The 19,331-nt window shown below is 40.2% G+C and overlaps 1 protein-coding gene across 7 annotated transcripts in view; it reads left to right on the top strand.

Moving 5' to 3' along the window:
* The window catches only part of PPP1R9A (protein phosphatase 1, regulatory subunit 9A), a 350,761-nt gene that overhangs the window by 310,640 nt on the left and 20,790 nt on the right, over positions 1–19,331 (top strand). For 5 of the 7 annotated variants that reach the window (XM_010839754.1, XM_010839753.1, XM_010839756.1 and 2 more), the window contains 4 exons: positions 4,212–4,369; positions 4,881–5,178; positions 14,718–14,805; positions 14,904–14,987. In XM_010839754.1, coding sequence (XP_010838056.1) covers positions 4,212–4,369; positions 4,881–5,178; positions 14,718–14,805; positions 14,904–14,987 — 628 coding nt within the window. The remainder of the gene's footprint in view (positions 1–4,211; positions 4,370–4,880; positions 5,179–14,717; positions 14,806–14,903; positions 14,988–19,331) is intronic. The other 2 variants (XM_010839757.1, XM_010839755.1) reach the window with 1 other exon arrangement.

The raw sequence follows: 19,331 nt of genomic DNA, 5'->3' as shown, positions 1-19,331 counted from the left end.
CCATAGCCTTGACTAGACAAACCTTTGTTGGCAAAGTAATGTCTCTGCTTTTGAATATGCTGTCTAGGTTGGTCATAACTCTTCTTCCAAGGAGTAAGTGTCTTTTAATTTCATGGCTGCAATCACCATCTGCAGTGATTTTGGAGCCCCAAAAAATAAAGTCTGACACTGTTTCCACTGTTTCCCCATCTATTTCCCATGAAGTGGTGGGACCGGATGCCATGATCTTCGTTTTCTGAATGTTGAGCTTTAAGCCAACTTTAATATTTTCTGCAACTCATTTATTTGCTTTATTTTTAATAATTTAAGTCCAAGAGCCACTTGATGATCAATTTCTTCAATATTATTACTTCATTTAATGACTGGCACTCTGAAAAGATAAAATAGGATTAATGATGAAACTTCATTATTTCTAAGAAGTGGCTACATGTACAAATGTAAGGAGTAGTACCATTGCAAATAAATTCAACCGGAGAACACTTTTTCTCAGCCAGTGAGGAACATACCTAAGTATGTTCATGGGTATCGTTCCCTCTTCCCTTGGAGATGGTAACTTTTGAGTCCTGACTTAGCCTCTGGGCAGCAGGATTAAGAGTAGGGAGAGGCTGACTAAAGAGAACCACATCAGATTCTCCCTCTAGCCTTTACCGAGCCATTTGGTGTGACTCTTTTTTTTTTTTAATTTTGAGTTGTTTTATTTAACGACTTGAACATGTTCGTTTGAAGAATCAGTGTCTTTTATGGTGAGGAGAGTAGATATCCAAGAAAAAGAAATGAGACAGAGATGCATGCAAATAACTTGGAATGTAAACTTAGAAGTTAATAAAAGGAAATTTGGAGAGGATATATTTATTTTTAACTTTTTAGCTCTTATACTGTATTTTTTATCTTCTGGTTTTATTGAGATATAATTGATATTCAGCACTGTATAAGTTTAAGGTGTGCAGCGTAATAATTTTACTTACATCATGAAATGATTACCACATTAAGTTTAGTGAGCATCCATCACCTCTTATAGATACAAAGTAAAAGAAAAAGAGAAAAATTATTTTTTCCTTGTGATGAGAACTCCTAGGATTTACTGTCTTAAACGTCATATATAACACACAATGATGTTAATTATATTTATCATGTACATTATATTCCTGGTACTTATTTATCTTATCACTGAAGTTTGTACCTTTGACTGCCTTCATCTAACTTCCCCTTCGCCCAACTCCCACCTTTGATAAAGACAAATCTGATCTTGTTTTATGCATTTCTTGGGTGGGTTGGTTGGTTGGTGTTGAAGTATGACTGACCTGCAACACCGTGTCATTTCCTGCACACAGCATAGTGATTCAATATTTGTATACATTACAAAATGACCATCACTGTAAGCCTATTTACTGTCTGTTACTATACAAAGATATCACATTGCTGTCCACTGTGTTCCCCACTCTGTACGTTTTATTCCCGTGATTCATTTGTTAACTGGAAGCTTGTACGTCTTATCTCCCTCACCTGTTTCATTCATTGCACATCTCTGACCACCACCCCTGCTTGTTTTCTGTGTCTAAAACTCCATTTCTACTTTGTTATGTTTGTTTGTTTTATGTTTTAGGTTCCACATGTAGGTGAACACATACAGTAATTGTCTTTCTCTGTCTGACTTACTTCACTTAGCAAAATACCCTTTAGGTCTATCCCTGTTGTTGCAAATAGCAAGCTTTCATTATTTTTTATGGCTGAGTAATAATATGTATGGACCTAATATAATAAAAATAATAATAAGTATGGACCTAACAGAAGCAGAAGATATTAAGAAGAGGTGGCAAGAAAACACAGAAGAACTGTACAAAAAAGCTCTTCATGACAGATTATCTCTTCAAAGCAGATAATCACGATGGTGTGGTCACTCATCTAGAGCCAGACATCTTGGAATGCAAAGTCAGGTGGGCCTTAGGAAGCATTGCTATGAACTAAGCTAGTGGAGGTGATGGAATTCCAGTTGAGCTGTTTCAAATCCTAAAAGATGATGCTGTGAAAGTGCTGCACTCAATATGCCAGCAAATTTGGAAAACTCAACTGTGGCCACAAGACTGGAAAAGATCAGCTTTCATTCCAGTCCCAAAGAAAGGCAATGCCAAAGAATGTTCAAACTACCCCATAATTGCATTCATCTTACACACTAGCAAAGTGTAATGCTCAAAATTCTCTAAGCTCCAATAGTACATGACCATGAACTTCCAGATATTCGAGCTGGCTTTAGAAAAGGCAGAGGAACCAGAGATCAAATTGCCAACATCTGTTGAATCATGGAAAAAGCAACAGAATTCCAGAAAAACATCTACTTCTACTTTATTGACTATGCCAAAGCCTTTGACTGTGTGGATCACAGCAAAATGTGGAAAATTCCTCAAGAGATGGGAATACCAGACCACCTGACCTGCCTCCTGAGAAATCTGTATGCAGGTCAAGAAACAACAGTTAGAATGGGGCATGGAACAAGAGACTGGTTCCAAATTGGGAAAGGAGTACGACAAAGCTGTATATTGTCACCCTGCTTATTTAATTTATATGTGGAGTACATCATGAGAAACACTGGGCTGGAAGAAGCACAAGCTGGAATCAAGATTGCTGGGATATGCCGAGAAATATCAATAACCTCAGATATGCAGATGGCATCACCTTTATGGCAGAAAGCAAAGAGGAACTAAAAAGCCTCTTGATGTAAGTGAAAGAGGAGAGTGAAAAAGTTGGCTTAAAACTCAACATTCAAAAAGCAAAGATCATGGCATGCAGTCTCATCACTTCACAGCAAATAGATGGGGAAACAATGGAAACAGTGACACTTTATTTTCTTGGGCTCCAAAATCACTGCAGATGGTGACTACAGGTATGAAATTAAAAGACGCTTGCTCCTTGGAAGAAAAGCTATGACCAACCTAGACAGCATATTAAAAAGCAGAGACTACTTTGCTGACAAAGGCCCATCTAGTCAAAGCTATGGTTTTTCCAGTAGTCATGTATGGATATGAGAGTTGAACCATAAAGAAAGCTGAGTGCTGAAGAATTGATGCTTTTGAACTATGGTGTTGGAGGAGACTCAAGTCCCTTGAATTGCAAAGAGATCAAAATAGTCAATCCTAAAGGAAATCTGTCCTGAATATTTATTGGAAGGACTAATGCTTAAGCTGAAGCTCCAATCTCTTGGCCATCGAATGTGAAGAACTGACTCCTTAGAAAAGACCCTGATGCTGGGAAAGATTGAAGACAGGAGGAGAAGGGGATGACAGAGGATGAGATGGTTGGATGGCATCACCGACTTGATGGACATGAGTTTGAGCAAGCTTTGAGAGTTGGTGATGGACAGGGAAGCCTGGCATGCTGCACTCCATGGGTGGCAAAAAGTCAGTTTTTTTTTTTTTGCTTAGTTGGGCATGACTGAGCAACTGAACTGAAATGAATATTCGTGTGTGTGTATACACATCTTCTTTATCTATCTATCAATGGGCAGTTTATTCTACTTCATCCATAATACTAGTAAATTAAGTACTTGTGGTGGTTTAATTGCTTTTTGATTTTGTTTTGCTTGGATAGCCTACTTTGTTTTATTTCCCCGGTTATCTTAAATGTGCTATTGAGATAAGTTCTTTGCTGGGCTTTCTAAAGAGTTGAAAGAACAAGCTAAATTTTCAGAAACTCTGTTTTGAGTGGAAAAAAAAATAAGACCAAAGTGGTATAGTCCTTACAGTTACAGTTTGGGTAACTTTTGCTATAGAAAGTTTATGCTGATGGCCACCTTTTGTTATCTGCTCTTGACCTGGCACCTGACTTTTGTAGGTTTTTGTCTTAATTTCTAAGAGCTCTCAACTTTGATACACCTTCTTCTCACATCTCTCTTCATCCAACACTTCAGCATATATTCATGTAAACAAATAAATACTAACGAGTGCTTTGTATAGTTACAGGGAGGTTTTATGATCTGTGAATGCTAGATTTTTGTTGTTGACTGTGGTCATGTTTAGTGTTGGTTTCTTTCTGTCGGCTTTGTACATTTCTCCCAAATCTCATCTCTGTTACCTTTGTTACCAGACAGACCACCATGATTCTCACCTGTTTCCTGCCTGGTGTTACTGATAACTTTGATATTTTGTTTTCAGTGTCCATAGTCTCTGTCAGTCCTCTCCAAAGGTTTCACAGATTATTTTGCAATATTTTATTTTTAGACTTTAATGAAGCAGTGCCAGAGACAGAGCGCCTGGATTCAAAAGTACTGAAAACTCGGGCCCAGCTCTCCTTGAAGAACAGACGCCAGAGACCGTCTAGGACAAGACTCTATGACAGTGTCAGCTCAACTGATGGGGAGGACAGTCTGGAGCGAAAGGTGAGCACCCCTGACTGCTGTCTGACTTGCGGCTTTGGGCTGTATCCTTGTTCCTACAGCTTATTGAAAATAATGATTTTTCTGCAGCCAGATTCTGTATTCTAGTTGAAAATAGCTGGAATAGTTCACTTCTATGTCTCCTAAATTCTTATTCACCTCTATATATCGTTATAATTCAAATTCTTTCTGTACTCACTCAAAGAACTAACAACCAAGAGAATATCCATATCTTCATATTTCCTGATGGTGTTTTTGATATTCAGCTGTTGATTTTTCCTCATGGTAAATAATTAGTGCACAAGTCATTGTTTTTATTATGTCTTAGGTGTCTGTGTTAGCTACAGTGGTAATATGGTACATTGTTGTGAACTATGCAGTCTCATCTGTAAACCGTCAAAAATTGGTTTTCATAGGGATTTACTAAAAACAAGGTTGGTCTGATTTCAAAGTAAGTACCAAATTGACTGATGATCAGTGGCATAACCTCCTTTATAATCTCTTATACCAACAGCCTTCAAACAGTTTCTGTAACCACATGCACATTACCAAATCACTTCTGCCCAAGGGTTTGAGAGCTTCTCCAGAATCAGATTCTGGTGCTTCATCCCTCAGTCCAGTGGCTGGCAGTGTGCCCCTCTCGTCTGACCACATAGCTGAATTTCAAGAAGGACCACTGTACTCGGAAGGGGAGCCTTCCTCCTCTGTTGGGGAAGACACTTCACTCTCCTCTCCTTCAAAATCTGATCATGATATGGAAGAATTGCCTTGCCACAATCAAGCCACCACCACGAAAATACTACAAGAAAAAGGTACTGTTAATTTTGTTTTTTTTAGCTTTTGTTTTGTCTGACTTCACTAACACCTCAATTTGTGACACACAAAAACAGGGCCTGTGTGTTTTGCATAGCTAATAATCGATACTGCTTTCCATTTACATTATGGGACAAGAGAACTCCCTTACTTTTTTTCTCTTCCTGTCTGATTAGTATTTCACATCCTCAGCAAGTTTCTTGTTGAAGGAGGCCTAGAGATTTTAGATAATAGCATCCCATAAAGTTTCAATAAACACTAACATACTCACATAGAAAAAGAATATATATATATATGGAGGTGAAAACAGTGTAGGCCTTAATCCATTAACTGGTTTTTATTTAGAAGAAATTCTCACAGTCATTTATATGGCACAGAACGTGATAGAAAATCTATAATAAAGATAATACAGCAAGATTAGTCCATAAATTTTAAAATATGCTCCTAGAATTAACACGAGAATTTCATAGCAGTGTCAGTAGACTATTGTCCTTTGAGTTGTATGTTTTAATTAATAGAAGTAATAAATTCTTGCTTAAACAAGTTAAATGATACAAAGATGCACAAAAAATAGGCTCATTTTCATTTATTTTATGTAACTAGAGTCTTAAAAACTAGTTAAGATCACATGGAAGAAGAAACTCTTACACATGTAGAGTCATTTTAAATATGATGGGTAAAAAATCCAGCTGTAATGCAGGAGATGCATGTTCAATCCCTGGGTCAGGAAGATCCCCTGGAAGTGAGAATGGCAACCCATTCCAGTATTCTTGCCTGGAGAATTCCATGGACAGAGGAGCTTAGTGGTCTATAATCCATAATTTTGAAAAGAGTCATACACAACTGAAGCGACTTAGCACAGACATCTCTACCAAATCAAAGGCTGTAATCTTTCCATGAATACATCTTGAATATAGAAATTCAATTGATTGTGGGGACTCACTTTGTTTTGTAACTTTTAGTAAGCATCATAGCTTTACCCCTGGTATTTTCCCTGTTCTTATTCCCTGAGCCTATTGATTTTCTGGAATTATCTTCCACAGGTTTGGTCCTAAGCACAAGACTTCTAGAAGAAGTTTTGTGGTAAAAATTAAGTACTTAGGGCGTATAAGATCCTTGTGGAGGCAAGAGAAAGTATGTCAAACCTGCTAATTTATTAAGTTGGTGAAGGACTTGTCCTGTGATTTTGGCTTACTTTCAATGGAATGAAGGCTTCAGAAACTCTTATTAATTAACCTAAATGTTAGATCGTAATAGCACTTTTATAGAAATATACTTGTAACAAGGCCTCCCTCATCTCCTCAGAAAAAAAGTGTGTATAGACCTTACTTTGTTTGTAAGAAGGCAAAAGAGCAGAGGGACCTATTTTGGAGGAAGAGGTTAATACCTTGTATTCCACTGTTTGAGTTTTCAGGTATAACTTAGCTATCTGAAAGAAGTACATTGTAGTCAGAAAATGGGTCACTCACATGAAATCTGACTCAAATATTTTTTTTAAAGTGGCTACATCTTGTCTAGATTATTTTCTCTTTTCATTCTAAAAAGCAGGTGTTTCATCTCAAATTTGGGAAAGTATTACATGGGTATGATCTGTGTGCTTCACAGACCATTAGCAGGAATATTCAGCAGAATGTGGTTAGCAGTAATTAGCATGAAAATGTGAGAATTCCTTCTTTTCTCCAAAGACCTCCTTTGCTTTCCACTGCCTCTTCTTTGGGATTAAATTCATAGCTGCTGTAAGCAGGACCAAGAAAAAGGGGTGGTAGTTTCTTCTCCAGAGATTACATACTTGAACTTTCTCAATTTTTATATTCCTGGGTTGATGATGCTTCTGAGTAACTAGAAAGGAGCAATTAATTAGCTTTTCTAAAGTATTAACTTTGTAAGTAGTGAGTTACTAGTATGATAATGGTTATTAGGTATTAGCTATGACTCACATTCTTTCCTTCCCTGGATGAAGGTTTCCAGTCTTGAAGAACTCCCTTGTCTTCTGTGTTCACTAATATTAATCTATTCATCCATGTATTTATTCAACAAATAGTTGAATACCTGCTCTGTGTCCAGCATTGTGCCAATGGCCAAATATACAATGATGATATTCCATTCTTTCCCGCAGGGAGTTTGTAGACTAGAGTCCGTCTCTCTTTCTCTCGCTCTCTCTGTGTCTCCCTCGGACAGGTGACAAAGCCTGTCTCTCTAACGCCCCACAAGCATCACCATCAATAACCTCATACTTGATTGCCTTCCACTTTCATGTTCTGATGCACTTCGAAAGATAGCGAAGAAACCTGTCAGTCAAGACTCTTTGCAGTCTGTAAAATCCTTGAGTTCTTTGCCATATGAGACAAATCCACTATTCAGACCAGGACTCAACAGAGGTTAAGTGTGATTAGCTTGATTTACCCTTGTGTATGTGTTTATGTGTGTGTGGTTCTTACAGCTCATTGGCATCTCAATAAAGGAACTAGGTTATTACTCACAAGTACAAACTGGACTTCATGCTTAAGTTCATACCTAACGTGCCCCTCCAGTAGATTCTGGACTTCCTTCAAAGCTCATCTTAAATTTCACCTCCTTTAGTGGAGCCTTTGTACCCTGTCCCCTTTCCCAAGTAGACTTATTATTCTCTTTGATCCCCACAGAAATTTTCACACTGTTACTTCTGCTTCTGTCACTTTGTGTATAATAAGTCTAATCTAGTTTTCAAGTGTGAGATAGGGTTTTCTCATTCATCGTATTCATCTTTGCATTCATGGTCCCTAGTAAGAAGTATGCAATGTAGTTTATATCCATAAGTTTCTTGGATGAATTAATAAGTATGTCTCTCTAGATAATCAGTACAGATCTTCTGGAACAGAGGTCATCAAACCAAATCCAGCCTCCATCTGTTTTTATAAATAAAGTTTTTTTGGAACACAACCACACTCATACAGTTCCATACTGTTTTCATACTACAGTAGAAGAGTGAGTAGCTGTGACAGAGTCAGTGGCCCACAACCTAAAATATTTATACTTGGCCTTTTACGGAGAAAGCTTGCTGACTGCTAGTCTAGACATATGTTTCCTTCCACTCAACATTGTTGGATAAACTCTGAAATTGTCTTACTCATTAGTTGCCATTTTTCTAGAATTTTTAAAGTAATATACCATTACTTTTAACCCAAGTAAGACGGTAGGTGTTGCGAGAGGGCATCAGAGGGCAGACACACTGAACCATAATCACAGAACTCAGGTCAACCTGATCACATGGACCACAGCCTTGTCTAACTCAGTGAAACTAAGCCATGCTGTGTGGGGCCACCCAAGACAGGCAGGTCAGGTGGAGACAGGTCTGACAGACTGTGATTCACTGGAGAAGGGAATGGCAAACCACTTCAGTATTCTTGCCTTGAGAACCCCATGAACAGTATGAAAAGGCAAAATGATAGGATACTGAGAGAGGAACTCCCCAGGTCAGTAGGTGCCCAATAAGCTACTGGAGATCAGTGGACAAATAACTCCAGAAAGAATGAAGGGATGGAGCCAAAGCAAAAACAACACCCAGCTGTGGATGTGACTGGTGACAGAAGCAAGGTCCAATGCTGTAAAGCGCAATATCGCATAGGAACCTGGAATGTCAGGTCATGAATCAAGGCAAATTGGCAGTGGTCAAACAGGAGATGGCAAGAGTGAATGTCGACATTCTAGGAATCAGCGAACTGAAATGGAGTGAAATGGGTGAATTTAACTCAGATGACCATTATATCTACTACTGCGGGCAGGAATCCCTTAGAAGAAATGGAGTAGCCATCATGGTCAACAAAAGAGTCTGAAATGCAGTAGTTGGATGCAATCTCAAAAACGACAGAATGATCTCTGTTCGTTTCCAAGGCAAACCATTCAATATCACAGTAATCCAAGTCTATGCCCCAACCAGTAACGCTGAAGAAGCTGAATTTGAACGGTTCTATGAAGACCTACAAGACCTCCTAGAACTAACACCCAAAAAAGATGTCCTTTTCATTATAGGGGACTGGAATGCAAAAGTAGGAAGTCAAGAAACACCTGGAGTAACAGGCAAATTTGGCCTTGGAATACGGAATGAAGAAGGGCTAATAGAGTTTTGCCAAGAGAACGCACTGGTCATAGCAAACACCCTCTTCCAACAACACAAGAGAAGACCCTACACATGGACATCACCAGATGGTCAACACCAAAATCAGATTGATTATATTCTTTGCAACAAAGGTGGAGAAGCTCTATACAGTCAGCAAAGACAAGACCAGGAGCTGACTGTGGCTCATATCATGTACTCCTTATTGCCATTTCAGACTTAAATAGAACAAAGTATGGAAAACCACTGGACCATTCAGGTATGACCTAAATCATATCCCTTAGGATTATACAGTGGAAGTGAGAAGTAGATTTAAGGGACTAGATCTGATAGACAGAGTGCCTGATGAACTATGGATGGAGGTTCGTGACACTGTACAGGAAACAGGGATCAAGACCATCCCCATGGAAAAGAAATGCAGAAAAGCAAAATGGCTGTTCGAGGAGGCCTTACAAGTAGCTGTGAAAAGAAGAGAAGTGAAAAGCAAAGGAGAAAAAGAAAGATATAAGCATCTGAATGCAGAGTTCCAAAGAATAGCAAGGAGAGATAAGGAAACCTTCCTCAGTGATCAATGCAAAGAAATAGAGGAAACCAACAGAATGGGACAGACTACAGATCTCATCAAGGCAATTAGATACCAAGGGAACATTTCATGCAAAGATGGGCTTGATAAAAGACAGAAATGGTATGTACCTAAGAGAAGCAGAAGATATTAAGAAGAGGTGGCAAGAATACACAGAAGAACTGTACAAAAAAGAGCTCCATGACCAAAATAATCACGATGATGTGATCACTCACCTAGAGCCAGACATCCTGGAATGTGAAGTCAAGTGGGCCTTAGAAAGCATCACTATGAACAAAGGTAGTGGAGGTGATGGAATTCCAGTTGAGCCGTTTCAAATCCTGAAAGATGATGCTGTGAAAGTGCTACACTCAATATGCCAGCAAATTTGGAAAACTCAGCAGTGGCCACAGGACTGGAAAAGGTCAGTTTTCATTCCAATCCCAAAGAAAGGCAATGCCAAAGAATGGTCAAACTACCACACAATTGCACTCATCTCACACACTAGTAAAGTAATGCTCAAAATTCTCCAAGCCAGGCTTCAGCAATACATAAACGATGAACTTCCAGATGTTCAAGCTGGTTTTAGAAAAGGCAGAGGAATCAGAAATTAAATTGCCAACATCCTCTGGATCATGGAAAAAGCAAGAGAGTTCCAGAAAAACATCTATTTCTGCTTTCTTGACTATGCCAAAGCCTTTGACTGTGTGGATCACAATAAACTGTGGAAAATTCTGAAAGAGATGGGAATACCAGACCACCTGACCTGCCTCTTGAGAAACCTATATGCAGGTCAGGAAGCAACAGTTAGAACAGGACATGGAACAACAGACTGGTTCCATATAGGAAAAGGAGTACATCAAGGCTGTATATGGAGAAGGCAATGCCAACCCACTCCAGTACTCTTGCCTGGAGAATCCCAGGGACAACAGAGACTGGTAGGCTGCCATCTATGGAGTCGCACAGAGTCAGACACGACTGAAGTGACTTAGCAGCAGCAGCAGCAGCAAAGGCTGTATATTGTCACCCTGCTTATTTAACTTATATGCAGAGTACATCATGAGAAACACTGGGATGGAAGAAGCACAAGCTGGAATCAAGATTTTCGGGAGAAATATCAATAACCTCAGATATGCAGATGACACCACCCTTATGGCAGAAGTGAAGAAGAACTAAAAAGCATCTTGATGAAAGTGAAAGAGGAGAGTGAAAAAGTGGCTTAAAGCTCAACATTCAGAAAACCAAGATCATGGCATCTGGTCCCATCACTTCATGGGAAATAGATGGAGAAACAGTGGAAACAGTGTCATACTTTATTTTGGGCTCCAAAATCACTGCAGATGGTGACTGCAGCCATGAAATTAAAAGACGCTTTCTCCTTGGAAGGAAAGTTATGACCAACATAGATAGCATATTCAAAAGCAGAGACATTACTTTGCCAACAAAGGTCCGTCTAGTCAAGGCTATGGTTTTTCCAATGGTCATGTATGGATGTGAGAGTTGGACTGTGAAGAAAGCTGAGCACCGAAGAATTGATGCTTTTGAACTGTGGTGTTGGAGAAGTGTCTTGAGCGTCCCTTGGACTGCAAGGAGATCCAGCTAGTCCCTTCTAAAGGAGATCAGTCCTGGGTGTCATTGGAAGGACTGATGCTAAAGCTGAAACTCCAGTACTTTGGCCACCTCATGCGAAGTGTTGGCTCACTGGAAAAGACTCTGATGCTGGGAGGCATTGGGGGCAGGAGGAGAAGGGGATGACAGAGGGTGAGATGGCTGGATGGCATCACCTACTCGATGGACAGGAGTTTGAGTGAACTCTGGGAGTTGGTGATGGACAGGGAGGCCTGGCGTGCTGCGATTCATGGTGTCGCAATGAGTCAGACGCGACTGAGCAACTGAACTGAACTGAACCGTTACTTTTGGTCTACCAAGGTACCAGAGAGGTAATGATTAAGTTAATAGCTGTGGTTGATTGCAATCCTTAGTCTGAATCTCTGCTATTATTGAACATGTAACTGAAGTAGGGCATTTTCTAAATTGTAGCAATACCGCATTCGCAAGTCACCATTTTGTTAAATTGTGGGACCTCAGTGGAAACTAGGACAGAAAGACTCGCATTACAACTGGATATATGATAAATGTCTAACTCCATTTAGGGAAAAGAAAGAATGATATGAGAGCCACTGAAAGTAAGCTGACCAGGGGAAGAGAGTGAGGAGGTTGAAAGTGATCACAGGGCTTCTGGCCTCAGAAAGCATGGTCCCTGTCGTTAATAGAAATAAGGAAATCAGAAACTTTATGGGGGAAAGACGATTAACTCACTTCTAGTAGAAGAGGACTTAAGCTCAAGAGAGAAGTCAGGGCTGGGAGGTAGACTTGGGAGTCCTTGATACTGGGAAAGATCGAGGGCAGGAAAAGAGGGTTACAGAGGATGAGATTGTTAGATGGCATCATCGACTCAATGGACATGAGTTTGAGCAAACTGTGGGAGATGGTGAAAGACAGAGAAGCCTAGTCTGCTGCAGTCCATGGGGTCACAAAGAGTTGAACACAACTGAGCGGCTGAGCAACAACATAATAAAAGAAGAAGAGGTAGTCAGGCGTCTTGTTGCAGTGAGAATAAGAAGAATACAGCCCCAACAATGGTTTAGTATTTAGCTCAGGAGATCAGTTATTACCTTTGAAAATGAAGACCCGCTTGCCAAAGCTTAAAGCTATGGCATCCAGTGTGAAGACTTGGACCTCTGATTGCTCATGAAGGTGATAATGGAGAGATTTCAAAAAGCCTAGTGGAAAGTTCAGATACAGCTAAATAAGCAAACAGACAAAACTGTCAAAATTCTTTTTCTTTTCCTGAAGTCATACCAATCCAGTGTTGGTTTCTATATGGACTAGAAGTTCTAATGTACATTAAAGATGGGTTTGATTGATTTAAACTGGAGAAGTGCTTTATTACTTAATCTTGCCTCTTCGGCCTTTTGAAAGCATTCATTTAAGTGTGCCTTGGAACACACTTTGGCCAATGTATGAGATAATGATGTAAGGTTGCCTGGCAGCAGGCTCTGTGATGGGCAGAATCAGGCTTTTAATCCCAAGATGTCCAAATAATTGCCACGCTAATAGGTTATAGAGTGTTGCCATGTACATTGTCTCATCTGGTCCTCACACCACTCATTGAAACATCTCCCAGCCACCTTTGTTTCCAAAAATAATCAATCAGTCTCCTTGTAACTTCACACAGTCCTAGCCATAAGAATTACTCTAGAATTGATTTGGAAGAATATAGTATTTTCTTTTCTTTGACTTCTGTTAGGAAAACTACAGTCCTGCTTTTTTAATGTCCATTTGCAAAATCAGTGTACAACAAGTTTGTGCTATGTCTGTAGATTATATTTAGATGAATATGTCACATCTGTGGCTGTTTAATTCAGTTACCCAAAGAGTAATGATGCAAATAGTCATAATAAATATTTGAGGCTAGAAGTGGATTTTGATGTGGACATATTTCTGACTTTTCTATTTCATTATGTACGTTTCAAAATTATTGATTATTGTAATCAGAATATCATTAAAACTATGAAAAGCTCATTGCTAAAAATCCTTAGAATGTTTTTCAATATCCTGTGCATCTTCAAAACTTCGAAAAGAAACTTCTAAATGAGAACTGTTTGTAAGTTATGTGTATTTAGAAATTTCTCTTGAAATAGACAAAAAGCATAAGCAAAATTAACCCAGAAGATTAACTGAATATTTTCTTAGGAGAACTATATTCCATGCCACAAAGTTTCTGGATTTTCTTTTTAATTTTAAAAAGATAGACAGACACCCACAGACAATTGAGAAAAAGCAGTTTTCATACACAAATATGCATCAAAGTTAAGACACCCTTTGTTAATGATCTCAGATAACTGGATGTGCTGAAATATAATGCCAAATAGCATCCATTGCTGTATAGTTCCAGGTAGAGCCACAGCAGTTTCTACCTTGTCCAAGGTGGAATAAGTGCCACTAGTGAGATCTTGTTCCTGCAGCTGACATTGAATTCCCTTGGCAGAGTCTCTCTTCTGATCGGTTTCTGGCATCATCTCAGGTGTCCTCACCCCCCAGCAGCTGCTGCGCTTTCGAATGCCAGCATGACTCAAGAGAAGTAAGGATCATTCAGCTCCAAACACTGAGGAGGTTTTGGAGTCTTCCACATCAAGGGAGGCCGGCCAAGCTGTGCTCCGAGCCAACTTTTAAAACAGATCTTGCAAAGTTGTAAATGTTTTATAGCTGAGCTCCTGCTTGAGCCGTCTCCCCCATGTCTGTCTCCTCTGTCCCAGTGCTGGCCGAAAGCCATTAGCAAGGGGCAGACCTGAAGGGGAAGCTTTGACTCTCACTTTCTCCCTGAATCTCCCAGACTCTCAGGGGTGACATTCTTCACTGGACTTGGGACATAGAGGGGAAGTGGCTGGGTTCCTGTCAGAAGGCGTTTAAAAACCCAAAGCAAGAAAGGCGTGGAGGACCCAGCCCAGACATCTGAAGAGAGTTGGAGCCAGAGAATGAACAAAAGAAAGTCATTTGGTCCCTGCTTTGAGTGTAAAGGGTGATTTGACAGTATTTATTCTTGCTTATTTTTTCATTCCACTTTATTTGAAACTAAAATTCTTTTGATTTTAGAATTGGGCTTCTGTATAACAGGCCCTCTCCTGGTTTAACTGAGTGTTCCTCAACATAGCTGTATCCTGTTTCCTTATAAAAGGCATCCATTATTTTCTTTTACAGTTAGGAATTGAGGCAAACCCCTTAGCTACAGAGATGCAGTGACTTTTGACAATAGCTTTTTAAAAATGATAGTAATAGAAAACATGATAATAATCCTTTTTTTACATATGTGTATATCCTAGATGGTGCCAAAGGTCCCAAGTCACTAAGGGCATCCAGTTCATTGGTGGTGCGAGGAGGAAAAATCAAGCGGAAGTTCGTGAATCTGGGGTAAGTGCTTCACAAGGTGAAAAGCAAACCCTCTTTAAGAGAAGGGTTAAAGGAGAAAATGTTCCATTCCCCTTTCTGACTGTGTGCTATCATTACAGGGCACCTTTACGGAAGAATTCCAACAAAGGAAAGAAATGGAAAGAGAAAGAGAAAGAAGCCAGTAGGCTTTCTCCAGGTAGCAGGTATGGCTGGGCGATTAAGGACACAGGTGTGTCTGCGCATCTGAACTTTCTGGCTCCCTGCCATTGTTAACCAAAGTCAGCGGTCAGTGCCTCTGTGCTGATGTGATGGTCCTAGAGGTGAGATGAAAGAAAAGTTCCACAGTTTGTATTTCTTACTTTAGTTATAGCCTACACTTGGACCTGCACTTGGTCCATTAGTTTAATTGCAGAATTATGGTCACATGAACAGTTTTAGTAAATGCTTATCTAAATACAGCGTAAATATACCTATGTGACATGTCAGACATATTTCAGCTTTTTTGTCTGGCTACCCACAATGCTTATATATTCTCTTTTTAAGTCTGAAAGGGTGATTTTGCATTTAAGTGCCTTGTTGCTTTCAAGACTGTTTCTGTCCACCTGCACGTAAGAGAGACCAGTGTCTCTGGACTCGGCTGTTAGATTGATTTTTGCCAATGCCGTCAGCTATGCTATTAGGTAAAACCTGTCCTGTAGGGAAATGAGCTTCGTATAATATATTGTTAAGCTTGCCCAATTTTATTCTGAAATTGCATAATTGTAAACTTGGCTTTGTATAGGAAGACATTAAGGCACAGATGCGTGCTCTGTCTCAAGTCCAGCTGCCTGGGTTTAAATCAGCGCTCTCCCAGTTACTACCTTGAAAATCTTGGACAGGTTATGTAGCCTCTGTACCTTTGTTTTCTCTTCTGTGAAATGAGAATAATAAGAGTAGCTACCTCATAACATAAGTGTAGGGATTAAATGAGTTTTCAACTCATTTAGCTTTTAAACTGCCACCTTGCACATAGAAGGCATTCAAAAATAATAATAAAAATAGAAATTCACTATTATTATTATTTGTGAGTTACAAAGAAGTTTTATATTTATCATTTCATTTGATTCTTACAATAAGATTGGGAGGGGAGATAATAATACTACACTTTATTGATAAAGAACTTTGCCGTCATAGAATTTAATTGATTTGCCCAGAATTATGCAACAGGCAATTAATGTCAGTTAGCTGGAGCTTGCCTCCTGTCTAGATGTCTTTTTTACATTGAATGTCATATGCACTTCCTTAAGCATCTAATGATGTTTATATTGCTTTATGAATTTAGGGAATCATCCCAAAAGTACAGACGAAGGAAGAAACAGACAAAATGCTAAGAATAAAGGAACACAAAATTATTTGCAGACCATTTATCTATTTTATAGGTTGTCCCAAGCCTTTTTTCTCTCTTTTCTCTCTTCTAGCAACTTGGTGAGAAATTGCACCTTCTCCCCATGATTACAGGAGAATGGGGGAGAGGGTAAAGGATGGGAAGAGAGAATTCCAAAATTTATTTTTGTTATTCTGGGTTTCCTCTGTGCTGTCCAATGGAGAATGGCAAGAAAGCTCTGTTTATATTGAGGACAGGAATCTCAGGGGGAAATTAGGCCATAATGCAACTCAAAAGCAATTTTTAATTTTGCATGATTTTGAAATGAGAAATTTAGTGAGTGCCTTAGAATTAAGAATAGAAGAGTATCAAGTATGCTCAGGGGTGAAAACAACAAACGGTGACACCGTTTAAGGGAGAGAGAGACGCCCAAATACACTACGGGAGAGACCCTGGGACCCTTCAGAAAGGACGCTGTGTGCCCTGTGGTCCCTGGGCCCCTGGGGCAGCCACCACCTCTCACCGTGGGAGCACCACCCTCGATGGGGCGCGTTAAGCACAGTTACCCGGCAGGGGGGAGACAAGGTTTGACTGAATTTCATTATAGTAGCCAGAGAGTTCTCATATCCTTGTTTAAATTGCAGGTGAAAATCAAGCAGGTCTTGATTCTCTTGGCAAGTGCTCACCTTACTCTAGGCAAAACCACCCATAGCCCATGGCAGGTGGTCATCAGCACGATGCTTAACCACAGTTAATGCCAATTTTGAACCAGCAGCCACCCAGGCTACCTAGTCAGCTGTATTTTAAAACATCAATTTTTGTGTCTCTGCATCAGCAGTCACAAACAATTCACATTTACAGTGTTATAAAGTAGTTTTCAGTTAGAATCATAGTTTCATAGTTATTTGTAATTACAGTAGAATGCTGACAGGACTCAAAGAACCTCATGTAATTATAATAATAACACAGGAAAGAAGAGGGGCTTTGCCTGTTCCCAAAAGTAAAATTTTTGAGCTATCCCAGTGATTGGTTAACAGTAATCAAATCTAACAATAGCCTCCGTTCTCCTATGTAAACGAATAATTGGGCCAGAACCTTAGAAAACCTATTCCAGGAGGCACAGTTACTGTCCAGCATGCTGCAGTTGAGCTGGCTTCACAGGTCCCTGAAGATAGGTGGGCGACAAGCCCCAGTGCTGCAGGATCCCTCTGGTCTTCCCAGTGATTAGAAGAACTGGGAGTAAACTCATCAGTCCTGTGACGTTTTCTCAAAAATGACTCACAAACTGAGTTAGTAATGTTATCTCTTAGGCTTTTCATCCATTTCTTATAAGATGATAAAAATTGGATGAGGTCAGTCAATTAGTGATACCCTGAGAGTGTTCCCTCCCTGTATTTGACCTGAGGCCAAACTATGGTGGAGGTAATGAAGATAATGGTGACCTCCTTCAGAAGATCCCATGCACGCACTGTGCACTCAGTGCCCCCAGCCCTGCAGCAAGACATCATCGACCCACGCCTCCGCCGGAGACTCCGGGACACACGCACAAGTCTGGGTCAGTCTCTTGCGGGGTCACTGCTCCTTTCTCCTGGGTCCTGGTGTGCACAAGGTTCTGTTTGTGTCCTCCAAGAGTCTGTTAACTCAGTCCTGGGTAAGTTCTGGTGGCTCTGCGGCGGGGTTAATGGCAACCTCCTCCAAGAGGGATTATGCCATACCCAGAGGGCTTATGCTGTGCACCCAGAGCCCCTGCCCCTGCGACAGGCCACTGCTGACCTGTACCTTTGCAGGAAACACTCAAACACAGTTCTGGCTCAGTCTCTGTGGGGTCTCGGGGTCCTGGTGCACACAGGTTTGTTTCAGCCCTCAGAGCATCTCTGGCGGGTAAGGGGTTTGATTCTGAATGCGATTTTCCCCTCCTGCCATCTTGCTGGGGCTTCTCCTTTGCCCTTGGATATGGAGTATCTTTTTGTGGTGGGATCCAACATTCTCCAGTCAACGGTTGTTTAGCAGCAAGTTGTAGTTTTGGAGTTCTCACGGGAGAAGATGAGCACACGTCCTTCTATCACCATCTTACATCAAAACCTTCCTCAGTGGTCAGTGCAAAGAAATAGAGGAAAGTAATAGAATGGGAAAGACTAGAGATCTCTTCAAGAAAATTGGAGATACCAAGGGTACATTTCATGCAAAGATGAGCACAATAAAGGACAGAAATGGTATGGACCTAACAGAAGCAGAAGATATTAAGAAGAGGTGGCAAGAAGACACAGAAGAACTATATGAAAATGATCTTCACAACCCAGATAATCACAATGGTGTGATCACTTACCTAGAGCCAGACATCCTGGAATGTGAAGTCAAGTGGGCCTTAGGAAGCATCACTACGAACAAGGCTAGTGGAGGTGATGGAATTCCAGTTCAGCTATTTCAAATCCTGAAAGATGATGCTGTGAAAGTGCTACACTCAATATGCCAGCAAATTTGGAAAACTCAGCAGTGGCTACAGGACTGGAAAAGGTCAGTTTTCATTCCAATCTCAAAGAAAGGCAATGCCAAAGAATGTTCAAACTGCCACACAACTGCACTCATCTCACACACTAGCAAAGTAATGCTCAAAATTCTCCAAGCCATGCTTCAACAGTATGTGAACGGTGAAATTCCACATGTTCAATTTGGATTTAGAAAAGGCAGAGGAACCAGCGATCAAACTGCCAATATCCGCTGGATCATGGAAAAAGCAAAAGAGTTCCAGAAAAACATCTGCTTCTACTTTACTGACTACGCCAAAGCCTTTGACGGTGTAGATCACAACAAACTGTGGAAAATTTTGAAAGAGATAGGAATACCAGACCACCTGACCTGCCTCCTAAGAAATCTGTATGCAGGTCAAGAAGCAACAGTTAGAATGGGACATGGAACAACAGACTGGTTCCAAATAGGAAAAGGAGTATGTCAAGGCTGTATATTGTCACCCTGCTTATTTAACTTACATGCAGAGTACATTATGAGAAACGCTGGGCTGGATGAAGCACAAGCTGGAATCAAGATTGCTGGGATATGCAGAGAAATATCAATGACCTCAGATATGCAGATGGCATCACCCTTATGGCAGAAAACAAAGAGGAACTAAAGAGCCTCTGGATAAAAGTGAAAGAGGAGAGTGAAAATGTTGGCTTAAAACTCAACA

Source organism: Bison bison, unplaced genomic scaffold (assembly GCF_000754665.1).
Source record: "Bison bison bison isolate TAMUID 2011002044 unplaced genomic scaffold, Bison_UMD1.0 scf7180017864134, whole genome shotgun sequence".
Lineage (NCBI taxonomy): Eukaryota > Metazoa > Chordata > Mammalia > Artiodactyla > Bovidae > Bison > Bison bison.
Note: the sequence above shows the minus strand (reverse complement) of the source record. Positions and strands in the feature narration are given on the sequence as shown.